The sequence below is a fragment of the Poecile atricapillus genome, chromosome 3, assembly GCF_030490865.1.
Source record: "Poecile atricapillus isolate bPoeAtr1 chromosome 3, bPoeAtr1.hap1, whole genome shotgun sequence".
NCBI classification, from domain to species: domain Eukaryota; kingdom Metazoa; phylum Chordata; class Aves; order Passeriformes; family Paridae; genus Poecile; species Poecile atricapillus.
The window spans coordinates 54,940,067-54,952,557 of record NC_081251.1 but is presented as its reverse complement, the minus strand read 5'-3'; the positions used below and the strand labels follow the sequence as shown (position 1 = coordinate 54,952,557).

Below are 12,491 nucleotides of genomic sequence, written 5' to 3'. Positions count from 1 at the left end.
GCCTTTATGAACACTTGGAATATTTTGCAAACCTGTATCAAGCTACAGACAGGTCTCCTGGTTCAGCTGTACTGGTTGGAAATGTTACCAACACCAGCTCCTCAGGGCCTTTCAGGTGCAAATTACTGCTGAGAACTGCCAAAGGATGAGGCTGTGTGAGAGCTCCAGACTGGAGTAATGGATGGATAAGACTGGAGCAGCCTATGTCCAGGTGGCCACATCAGCTGGTAGCAATATATGGTTGACAAGAAACCTTTGGAGAAAAGATCCTGATGGTATCTGAGGGATGTGGGTTTTTTTGGGGTTTTTTTTGGTTTTGTTTTGTTTTTTGTTTTTTTTTTTTTTTGTTTGTTTTTTTAATGGATTTTGTTAAGAGATTTCTTTACTTCAGGCTTTATGAAAACATTTTTAACTAGTCTCAAACAAGCAATACAACTATTCTCTTTCACAAATTACAGTGCATGTTTATCATCAAAGCACTAATTTTTTAGGAGAAAGCTGCTTCAACAGTCTAAACCTGAATTAAGAGTACTTTACAACAGATTTGGCTGGTGCCGATGACCTTACATAAAAGATAAAATAACACTTGAGACCGGCATCAAAAACCTGACAATTACTGCAGCAGACACTGACCAAACAGATGTGATCTCCTGCTGATCTGAGGCTTCATGTTTGTGCAACATGTGATGTCTTTGAACACAGCCTCTACCACATCATTTCAGTTCAACTTACACATAATGCATGGGAAGTTTGAAGTTTCTGACAAAAATCTTTACTTATTAAGAATTGACTCAAAACTAATGAACTCCTTACAACCGACCTCTTCATGCTCCTGCTTGAACTTGAGAATTACTGCATGCATTAAACATCAGGGTATAAAATCCACAATCATAAATATTCAGGTGATCTGCATAATGCTAACAATCTGTACATCAGGCTGTTTCAGCTGTGCCACACATAACCCTAGATCAACTGTTGATAGATACCAAGCCCTTAGTAGCATCAACTTTTCCAAAAAGTAAATGCTTTAGCGCTGCTATATAATTAATCACCGAGGCTTTCATCTGATTCCTAAGGAACAAGCTCTCAAAATTATTTCAGAACTACTTAGCATTTTAAATTATCATCTTTTCTGCACACAGGCATTTATGCGTTGCACCTCATCACAAAAAACAAGATAAGCATGGTTAAATACATTTCAAGGTTGCCAAGATAAAAGAGCTATGGGAATGCAACCTGATGTGGAAAATTGTACAAATTTCAAAATCTCTTTGTTAATTCAGGAAAAAAGTGGTGGTACAACGTTGGGATTTTTGTGGAGACTTGGACCCTCAAGTTTGTGGGCTCCAGATGAGAACAAATCTCATTATTCTCCACAGAAATGTTCAAGAACAAAACTGGAATATCATCACAGAGGGTAAATCAATAGCTAGTGAATAAGATACTTACTAGTAAAATATACTTGCTACGAAACAGCAAATATCTGTCTTATGTTCAAAAAAATCTCCTTGGTTATATTTTTATAGCCTAAAACTATCAGGTAATGTGCAAATAATAGGATTGCTTAGACTACAGTAAAAAAAGCACAATGAAATGCCATGAGTTTGTTTCTTTTCTTAATATTCAGGATGAGTAAGAAAAACCACCTCTATAAAGCACAGAAAAGGTAGCTATGAAAGCAAAGGCTACACAAAGTAAAGAGACATATCTTACTCATCCCTTCCACCTCAAACATTTGAACTTTCATTGCCAGTGTTTATTTAGAGAGATCATAAATTAAAAACTTTTCAGATAAATTCACTTTTTTTTTTTCTTATTTTAATTTTCAACTTTGGGCTGAAATCCATGGTCCACCTGATTCTAAGTAATTGATATAGCACTTGGTAAGGAATCGGAATTTATTGTCTCCTACATTAGGTGCAATAATAAATCAGAGAACACTCAAATCTACTTGAATACGAAATTAAATGGGTTTCAGATAAGCCATCAGGAATCTTTTTAGGCAAATCTAGTTTAGTTCACATTTGCAGTGGACTAATGCTATGAATGCAGAAGGTTACAGTACGGTAAGAGACAATAACCTCTTAAGGGCTGACTTGGCTGCTTAAGCAGTTATCCTACTTGTTGAGTGAAATAAAGGGAAAGTTGAAAAGCAAAGGTAGAAAAGCTGGGAGGCAAAAAAAAAAAAAAAAAAAAAACAACAAAGAAAAATAACATAGACAGAAAAAGACAACAGGAATAGGGTGAGAATCATCTGAAAAACAGTGCTGTGGCACACTGTGCCATGACAACTCCAACACGGTTCATTCATACCACAAGTTTTGTCACTGGAGCTGTCCTAGCTTCATCCCTTCCTGGGGATAAAGGCTGTCCTATCATCAGGAGCTCTTCTGCTCCTAACAGCACAATGTTTCTGCTGCAGGTAAGAAGGACTTGCAGCAGAGAGTGCCTTTTGCATACTAAAATGTAGCAATACAGTGAGTTTTGCTAGACAAGTAGCTTTGATAGGGATTAGTCAGGACCTTAACACATGATGATACACCAGCAAAACCTTCTAGCATAATTTGAGTCAACAAGACATTATTCTCTCATCAAAAACATAAGAAAATTGCAGTGCTCACTCTTGGATCAAGATAGTTTAAAAAGATAGTTGAAAAATGTACAGATAAATAACCAAAGGGCAGTCCTCTAACCATATGAGACAGCAGGAAGAACAAAGTGATATGACATTTGAGAATTCTATGACTATGTAATGGAAAAATGACAACTTTTGGAAGCTCTAATTTGCAAAAAGGTAAGAGGATGATATTTATGATGCTTCATTCTCAAATAAACATACTATATTACTTGTACATCCCTTTCTGAAACAGTCTGGATTCACCTCACACTGTAAATATTATTTAAATACAATTTCAAATTGGGAAATGTTTCCCATTTACTTGGTCATTGTCACTCTGTCCCCTACATGCCATTCTCCCATGCTGATATCAACTACTCTCTAGGATGGGATGTCCATATTTCTGTATTCAGAGCCCTTCAGAAGGCGTTCAACAAAGCACCTCTAGAAACACTAAACAGAAGCAGCAAGCTGTCATTTGGGAATATGTCAATTGGAATTTCCATTCTAGCACTGTTCCAAGCCAACAAGCAAATCCTTACCCTCACCAACCAAGCAGAACAAAAACAACCAAGCCATAATAAAATCAGTGACCTCATATTTCAAAAGGTTCAAAAGTTATTGCTTTGTAAATATCTGTCTGTAACATTTTGCAATCTGGACAGCAAGCTGAGGAATCCTCAAAGGAACAAAATACAGAGTAACTGAATCTACCAATTGTGACAAAAAGTAAGGTACAACAAATCTTATCTCAGCACACCCTGGTGAAACGAAGTTACAGATTGCTAATGTTTATTTCAGTATGCTCACCATGGCAACTGAAATAACTGCATATTTAGGTTTACAAGATTTCTTATTTTTTTCTAGATTGGATCTGTTTTCTTATGAGCAACAATTTAAAAGAACCATCTGCAAGCATCCCTCAATTTGAAAGAATAAAATCAGTTTCACAGAACATACCTATGATGGCCGATATGTCTTGCTCTTTTAATGTGTCCAACTCCCTTACATCCTGCTGTGGGACACCCTCCATGCTCTAAAGCTTCCACCAATTCCAAGGGACCTGCATGCCAGGTGAAATTACAAATGAGATTTAAAAAAATTATCTAATATTTAAAAGCTATATAAATATTCACACATACCAGTGCATTGTAACAAGCACGAAGAAATGAGTAAACAGAAATACCTCAATAATACATTCTGTAAAAGCATGATGGAGATTTAAATAAGCTAGTCCTGGAGAAATAATTTTATTCCATGCAAGAAAATCTCTACAACAGAACTACATCTATATAAAGAACACAAATCTTGGAGGAGCTGCATGACATCAAATTTCTCTTCTACTATCTACATTTAGTTAGAACCTGGCTGTTTTCCAAGAGCACAGAAAAAGTAAATTATCCTATCCCTGTTCCTGAAGACAGGGATGTGTTTGTAATGTGTACTGTCCTTACACATTTTTAGCTGAAGTTTTCCAGTAAAAAAAAAAGTGAAAACAAAGGCCGAAAATACTACTAAAAGGAATAAGCCATCAGGACATTTTTGACATTTTCACTTCTCTGAATTTACGTGTCTATCTGATTTTCAGCAACCTGTAACAATGATGTCTGAAGAGACATTAAAGGATGCATGCCAAAAGGAGCTTTGAGGCCCAAGCAAATATAGTATAAAACCCACAGTTCCATAGCAAGTGAGAGACAGCTGTGCTCCAAGACATGACCCTGGGAACACCTGCTGTGCCTATGCAAGTGTGCACTGTCCCCCTCTAGTACCTGTTCTTCTTGAAAAGCACATGAACTTGTATTTGCCACTACAGATAACAATACAGACACGAAAAGATCTATTCAAATATTTTTCCAGATGAAAGATTCTTTCTCACAGATGGGTAACGAAAGACAGAGAATTATTATGTATAATTAGAGCAGTCTAAAAGCTTTTTTCACCAAATGTTCCAGCTTTGCAAATATTATAAACTATCACTACACTGAAGTCCAAAGACTTCTATAGCCTGTAATGACTGTAATGGCTGAGAGAAGAGGGAATTTCACCTTCTCTACATTTATGCAGAACTCATGCTTAAAATGTAGCATGTAAGTGGACTCAGAGGAAGAGTTATCTGAATAGGGATGTTTCTGTAAAGTCCTGCTTCACTGATGTTCTGAGTTTGAAAAAATTAACTCCCTGAACACTGTACAGAACACTGTAAATGTTCTCCACTTAAAATATCTGAACTCTTTAAAAATGTAATTTAAAAGAGCTACAACTGCTTGTCCATGTTTATGTGAGAAACTGATGTTTGCATCACTGTGAAACAATATTAAAATCAACACCAATATTTGGTTCTTAGTTCCCTAACCGCTATCAAAAAAGTCATAATCCTTCATGAATACTGGTAACTGCTCTAGACTAATATTGTTAACATTGCACAGCATTCACACAAAGCTTCTAATCTGAAAGACAGGGACCTGGATCTCATAGTTGAAAGTCCTATCATACTGACTGAGGCAGAAACTGTCTTGCAAAATATTTTCTTCTCTCCTCATGAATCCCTTGCAAAGTCTGGAAATGCCTTTTAACTTACCTGGAAGAAATTTTTATTATATTCTACATGGCAATAAAATGAAGTCATATTGTTGGATTAGTATTTTATTCAGTAATCATTCTATTTCTTAAGTATTTATGCAGTTTATTACTTTTTTCCTATTTCATGGATGGTCAACTTCTTCTCCTGTCATACCATCCACTTTAATTTTTGTAGTTTAACAGAAACTTATTTCTACCAGCCACATCCTAAAAGGGATCTACAGTGCCTCTTAAACCACCACCTAGAGGAGATGGCAAGTTATATGTGATGGGCACCAGTACCTTGTGTTTTTTAATGTCTCCTAAAGATGAATTTACGTATTTTATACCTAGCACAAGATTTTTATTTATGTATCAATTTTACATAATAGAAATGTTGCAACCTTATACAGCTCTTCTGCCATCTTATACAATTCTAATTTATGTGGCCACAGATTCCTTTTCCCACTGGGCTGCTCATTCAGCACACAGGACAGCACATCTCAGATTAAGAAGCAGATATACAGCATCCTGTCTTCTCCTCATTATTCACTTTGTTCTTTGGCACTTACGACACTCTATTCAGATTCTGAAGGCAGAATGATTAACTTCCTAACAGGCAGTCATCACTTTACTGCTGGAGTGCGCAGAAAACTAATGAATATACTCTGATCACACCCTGGATAGGAATCATTTCTTGGCATTTAGAGACATAGAATTGAGGTACTGTGATTTTCAGGTAACACATTCACACTGTGTGTGACTTATCTGTTATTTTACATTAATTTTTTTCTGAATACTTGGCATTGCTCAGCACTTCTTATTTTTCAAGCACAGTTGTTTCTGACCTTGTTACAGCTGTGATTACTCAGCACCTGTGCAAACCATACTCCAGAGTCACTATATAAACCAATCTCAGAGAAGAGTACTCACTTAAAAACTCATCTGCTCAAAGTTTGGCTAAAGTGATTTCACTGTCATTATCCAGAAACAGAGTGGCCTAGGCAGTGATGTATTTACCAAAAAGTCTCTTCTCCCTGCAACCTCTCCACTTCCTCAACAAGTAAAACAAAATCCCCAGCGAAGGCAAGCTGGTAAATCCAGTGTTATTACTGGTACAATGCTTCTGTTAGATTTATCTTCAAAGTGGGCACCATTAATCCCTCTTTTCTCAGCTGAAGAACAAAAGGAAATTAGTTGCTTCTGAGGATTTGCCACAGCATTTGAAAGCAGTGCTTTCTCAGTGCACTCTGGACTCCTTTGAGCCAAAAAGCATAGTAACCATCAAGAGAGATGCGAACAAAAGGAGTGATACCCTACCCCTACTGAGTCCCACAGCAGTTCCAGTGCAGGCTTTGAGAAGGCCAGGATTTTACACAACAGGTCTTTTACACTACTTCTGGTTTTGACTGTGGTTCTTGTATTTCCATTGCAGAAAGGGTCAATAAAGCCATCTACTAAAAAGTGATTAATTACTGACTGTTGATTTTGCACTAAATGTCACATTTGCAATTATCCTGCATATCCTAGTGGCTTCTCCTCTTTGAATGGCACTGGCAGGGAAAAAAGACAGCACAGCACACACGCCTTTTACCATCATTACATTACAGTGTGGTTTCCCTTACTAAGTGGGGGCTGAAGAGGGTGTCCAGTTTTTGTACACCAGCCTGCAGGATGGATATCGGGGCTGTCAACATCAGTCCAATAATCATAAATACTATCCCAGCCATCAAAATGAACCTAAAATACAAAAAGGAGAATAGTGCATTTCAGATCAGGAAAGTTCTCCATAAAATGAGTTTACATGAGTAATCTCTAGAAATGACCTGTCCACAAGAGAAGTCACTTTCAGAGAACTATTTAAGTTGCACAGAAAATACATGTACATTACATTCTGGACCCAGGCATACTCTCACTGAAGTAAAGAGTAAACAACCATATGTCGTACGGTTGTTTACTGTGTTATCAGGCTCAAATCCTAGGAATAATGCAGTTCTCACATTAATAGTTAAATTTAAGCATGAATTTCTGCCTTTTTCATCTCTCAAAAAAACAAAAAAATCCAAATGTTTTTAAATCTCCTGTTTGAGCTGGATTTAAGAACAGCAGAGCAGTATGCAAAAGACTAAAAAAATTGAATTTATCTATAAAAAACAAACAATCCCCCCATCATACAAGCAACAATTTTACTAAAATCAGACTATACAGGATAAAGAGTTGAAACTGAAGAGAAGATGAAGGATGTGACTTTGTAGGACAGCACCAGTATGGGTTATGCACACATTTTTTCACATGGAAGCTAAATATCTTCAAATCTTGCACGACCTCTGTACCAGTAAATTCCTCGGCTCTCTCATGTGCACATGTGTGGATGCACGTACACACAGACACGTACAAACAGAACTCCTTCAACTCATGCTACAGAGTCAAATTAGTGCCCTAGAAGTTACAAATCCTGTCATTTAATACATTAGACTGCAAGGTGGGTTTTCTTCCTTTATTTTGGGATGATTTTCTTTGGTTTTTTTTTATTTTGTATGTTCAACTTGAAGTAGAAAATGTGTAGTTGAAGATACTAGTTCTGATGACTTTCTATCAGCAGTTAATTCAGATGATTCCAAATTAAATGTCAGCTGCACCTCCTACTTGAAATAACAGGTATGCCTAGTAAATCTGTACAAACTGCAAACACACTCATTCTTAATTTCTAATTTGGTATCTAGTATATGTTAGCCCTTCTAACACTGAAGGCCTTCAGAGTGGAAACTGGTTTTGAACAATAGAAGAAAATTAATTCAAGTACACAACTTCTGCAAAACATATTAAAAATACTTAGCTTAATTCAATCCAAAGCCCATAATTAACAGAAACCTCAGAATTTCAGAAATCACTGACAAAGGACAAAAGATCAGGGCTCTTTCATATCTCACATGTATCTCTCTCTTCCCCTTGGAAACTTATAGAAACAGATTCAATTAACCTAGACCAAATATTTTATGGTCCCTAACACAAATATCAAACCAGCCCTTTGACACTTGATATTAAATAATCACATTTCTTGATAGAATAGACAATTGTCTCCAATCAACTATTCCCAAAACAATTTTCCAATATATTCAACTCTGCTCTCTAACTACCCACCTCAGCACAAGTATCTAACAGGACAATAAAACAACCCATTTCAAAGTAATTACGCATATATCAATTAGTGAAAAGGAAGAGCAAAAGCTTAGCAGGACAGAGCAATACCACTCATTTCTTTCCATGGTTAATTTTACAACTATAGGATTTTGGTTTTACTACATCATCATCATTTACTTAAGCAGAATAGTACAATAAGACAGAGAAACTTACTTTTATCCTGTAGTCATCTGTATCTACAATGGTTGCTACTCTGATAAATACTGGATTTCTCTTGTCAACCACCTCGAGTTTCATGTTTTTCTGAAAGCCATGAGAAGGTTTCTAGAAAAGAGGAACAATACTATGTGAAACAACAAAACCTCAAATCTGATGCAGCTGCAATATATATATAATCCATCAAAAACCTTCTGTCTTTATTTTTTCAAATCTGCCCTCCCTCTACTAAAAATCCAAGTAAATTCAAATTATTGTTTTCAATATAGAGAAACAAAGTAACTACTTTGGGATTCCCAGTTCTCCTGGAGTGGGCTGGATTCAAGCCATCCAAGGATGGATATCTTTAGTTTGAATCAGCTTTTTTTTCCTAAATTCTCTAGAGAAGTTTTCCTAGAGGTTTTTGCCAATGGGTTCACTGCAGTATTTAATAAAGCATTACATACCAGCTGCCTGAAATGTCTATGAAATTGTCTACAGGAAACATATTTGTGCTTTCTGGTATATATTTTTGTTTCATGAATCAAACCCCTTTTCAGGCTCCTACTGAAAATATAACTAATCCACAGCATAACAGTAACAAACAGGACCAAATGCCTGGGTTTGTAATACTATTTTGACAAAATCAGTGTCTTTGGTAGGAGTCTCAGATTTTGTGTTTGTCATCTGCAGTTATGAAAACTAAAGCAAAATTATTTCCATTTTAAAGGAACATATTCACAAGACAAGTTATGAGGCTTACTCTAATTTTTTAGGAAAATAATCTATCTGTCACTCTAGGAGTTCTCAGAGTATTGGTGTTTTTCCTTCAGCTGCTGCTTAAGAACTCAATTTTCTCCCATAATATAACACAAAACACTGTTACTGTCTCAGCTATATAATCAAATAGCTTCCTAATCCTTGCTCAGGGTATTTGTCCTGAGAATGCAAGATTGAGAAACAGTGCTAAAACAGATACACCTTGGGGTGATAAACTGCAGATCACTAATAACCTCTGGTAATCTACTGACCCCAGGAACTGCTATGAACACCACATTTTGCCTTTTGTTAATCCAGCTCTTAGCAAAATTGAGAATTACTATCCCTAATATGAAAAGCTGAGGCAAACATGCTTCAGTGTGCTGTGAAGCAAGGGCTGGGAGCCACTGGCCACACAATGCCAGCTCCCAACAGCAATCCAAGATGATCAGAGGGATGAAGCACCTCTCCTATGAGGAAAGCCTGAGAGAATTGGGTTTTTTCCAGCCTGGAAAAGAGATGGCTTAGGGGTGATCAGCTTAGGGGTAATGGCAGCCTTCCAGTACCTGAAGGGAGCCTACAAGAAAGATGGAGAGGGGCCTTTTTACAAGGGCATGTAGTGACAGGACAAGGGGAAATTATTTCAAACTAAAAGAGAGTAGGTTTAGATTAGATATTAGGAAATAATACTTTACTGTGAGGGTGATGGGGCACTTGAACAGGTTGCCTAGAATTGTGGATTCCAACCCCTTGAAGTGTTCCAGGCCAGGCTGGATGGAGCTCTGAGAAACCTGGTCTAGTGAAAGGTGTCCCTGTCCACGGCAGTGGCATTGGAACCATGTGATATTTAAAGTCCCTTCCAGCTCAAGCCACTGTGTATTCCTTTCTGTAGTAGTGACCATCACAGAAATCTTAAGAACTCAAAAACTCAAAAAGATGGATGACTGAAAGAAACTAGCAAGCACAAAGATAAAATAAAAGGATATTGTCCACAAACACCATAGTTAAGCAGGGGAGCTGCCTGTGGATGCTGCCCACATGCCCTAGTTACAAGCTTGCAGAAGAAAAGGTCAGCTAAAGGGCACTGAAAACAAATCCAAGACAATGGACTAGATGGACAAGCAGATGTAACTTCTTACATTCATTTTTACACGGTATCTATTGCACTATATAAAACGTACAGAAATACAAATCTTCAAAATACATTATCACAACTCAGTAGCTATCTCATTATTTGTAATAAGTATGCAGTAATTTTCCACAGCAAATTACACTCATTAGTAATATATTTGTATCATCTAATCCCATTTATAATAATTAAAATAATACATTAATAGTTATTTATAATAATCTGATTTCTAACAGTGAACTGCAAACTTGCATAAAAATAAACCACCCATTATGCAACTAATTCATTGGACACTTTGGAAATATAGGAACACCACATATGTATTATCTTCTTAAACAAATTAATTACATGAACTTAAAAGCATGAAAGAAATTTAAGCATTTTCTCACCACTTTAAAAGCCCTTGCAGGTGCAGGTAGTGAACTGGTTTCTTCCAAATACTTCTCCCAAGAAAAATGCTTGGCATGTGGATAATCTGGCACAGAACAAACATGAGCAAAATTAAGCACAGCAGTGCAAAAAATTAAGTTAATGTCTAATTTACAGAGTGCCTAACACTTTAATAATACTATTTTGATTTATACATTGGACTTCTAAAATAATTGCAAGAAAGGCTCTTCTAAATTGTCTCTGATAAATTCACCATACAGGTTAAAAGAGTCAATAATCCTCTCATACACACTACTGAGTAGCTATTTTACACAATTGCTTTGGATATGAGAATATTCTGTGATCCCCTCTGCAATATAAATAATGTGGACTGGAAAAATCTGTCCAGTTAACTGAGGAAATTAATTCAGGTAACAAACAGTCATTCACTGGTAAGCACTCTAATCAGTGATAGCTTTGTACCACAGTTGAGCACACCTGGCTACTTGTTACTCTTTTAGTGAGCAATTTTTAACTAAATTTCTGACAAAATACCCTGGACATTTATGAATAATCTACAGCCATCATCAGAGAAGATGTTGTCTTTCTCAGAAAATGTCATGCTTATAAACACTCTAGGGAAGAAACACAAAGACAGCTTGGCTGTTAAAGAAAAGGCAGTGCCTGTCCTTCACCTTTACTCCGCACCAGAAGTTTAACTTGAAGATTAAGTATTAGTATTCATAAGCAATTCTAATTTGTTTTACAAGGGATTCACTGAATAATAGGCTGCAATTAACCTCCTGACACACAGATTGCTTACAACTTCTCAAGATTGCTGGCTATTAGAATTTTGGTCAAAATCTGTTTTAACCAATCCAAACTTTCTATGTTCTCTGATCCCAGATGCCAGCTTCTGCAACAGGGCAGTTAGGTCATCCAGCCATACAAACAGTCCTGAAAAACAGTCTCAAGTTTCACACCAATGAATATACTTCCTTTTTTATCATCTCTCTCATAGCATTTTCCTTCATTTTGAAGACCCAAGTTTGATTCCTTGATCATGTAAACCAGTTTTCTTATCAATCCTTTACCTTGCACACCCAGCTCACATGAAGATGTTTCTCTCCTGCAATGATCTCACACACCTGGAATTTGCTCTGTCAGCATTTTCAGAATGTGTCACAGTACTTGTCAGCCATTCAGCCAAAAATACAAACTCCTTCAGACTTCAAGGGGTATATTTTGGGAGTAGATGTCTCTTAAATAAATCAATATATATTTGCATACTTAATGCCTAACATCTATTATGCTTCTATTTTCAATATATTAAGTCCTGTAAAAAAAATTGACAGCTCTGCAAATATCAATTCCTGATTACAGAAAGAAAAAAATCAGGAGAGGTAATAGAAAATTATTTTAAATTTTAACAATGCTAGCTGACTATAGCCACCTTAAATCTTTCACACACATAACAAGATACAAACCTGGTGGGGTGATGAGAGTTCTTTTATGCTCTTTACACCATCCAACAGGATGAATATGTGGGCTAGCTGCCTCACACCTGGAGGAAGGGGAGAAAAAAAAGGGCCTGAAAATGCAGCTCTTCAGACAACCTGTTATGCTTACAAACTGAGACCTACAAGAGGGACTTAAATTCCAAATAACCCACAACGACTTCAACTTACACTGCAAACATAACCTGAAGACACGAACACA

The 12,491-nt window shown here is 36.6% G+C and overlaps 1 protein-coding gene across 7 annotated transcripts in view; it reads right to left on the bottom strand.

Moving 5' to 3' along the window:
- Window positions 1-12,491, bottom strand: part of L3MBTL3 (L3MBTL histone methyl-lysine binding protein 3) — a 79,307-nt gene that overhangs the window by 19,673 nt on the left and 47,143 nt on the right. For all 7 annotated transcript variants that reach the window (XM_058835815.1, XM_058835816.1, XM_058835820.1 and 4 more), the window contains 5 exons: window positions 12,260-12,336; window positions 10,793-10,878; window positions 8,534-8,644; window positions 6,805-6,919; window positions 3,578-3,680 (listed from right to left, as the gene is read on the bottom strand). In XM_058835815.1, the coding sequence (XP_058691798.1) occupies window positions 3,578-3,680; window positions 6,805-6,919; window positions 8,534-8,644; window positions 10,793-10,878; window positions 12,260-12,336 (492 nt within the window). The remainder of the gene's footprint in view (window positions 1-3,577; window positions 3,681-6,804; window positions 6,920-8,533; window positions 8,645-10,792; window positions 10,879-12,259; window positions 12,337-12,491) is intronic.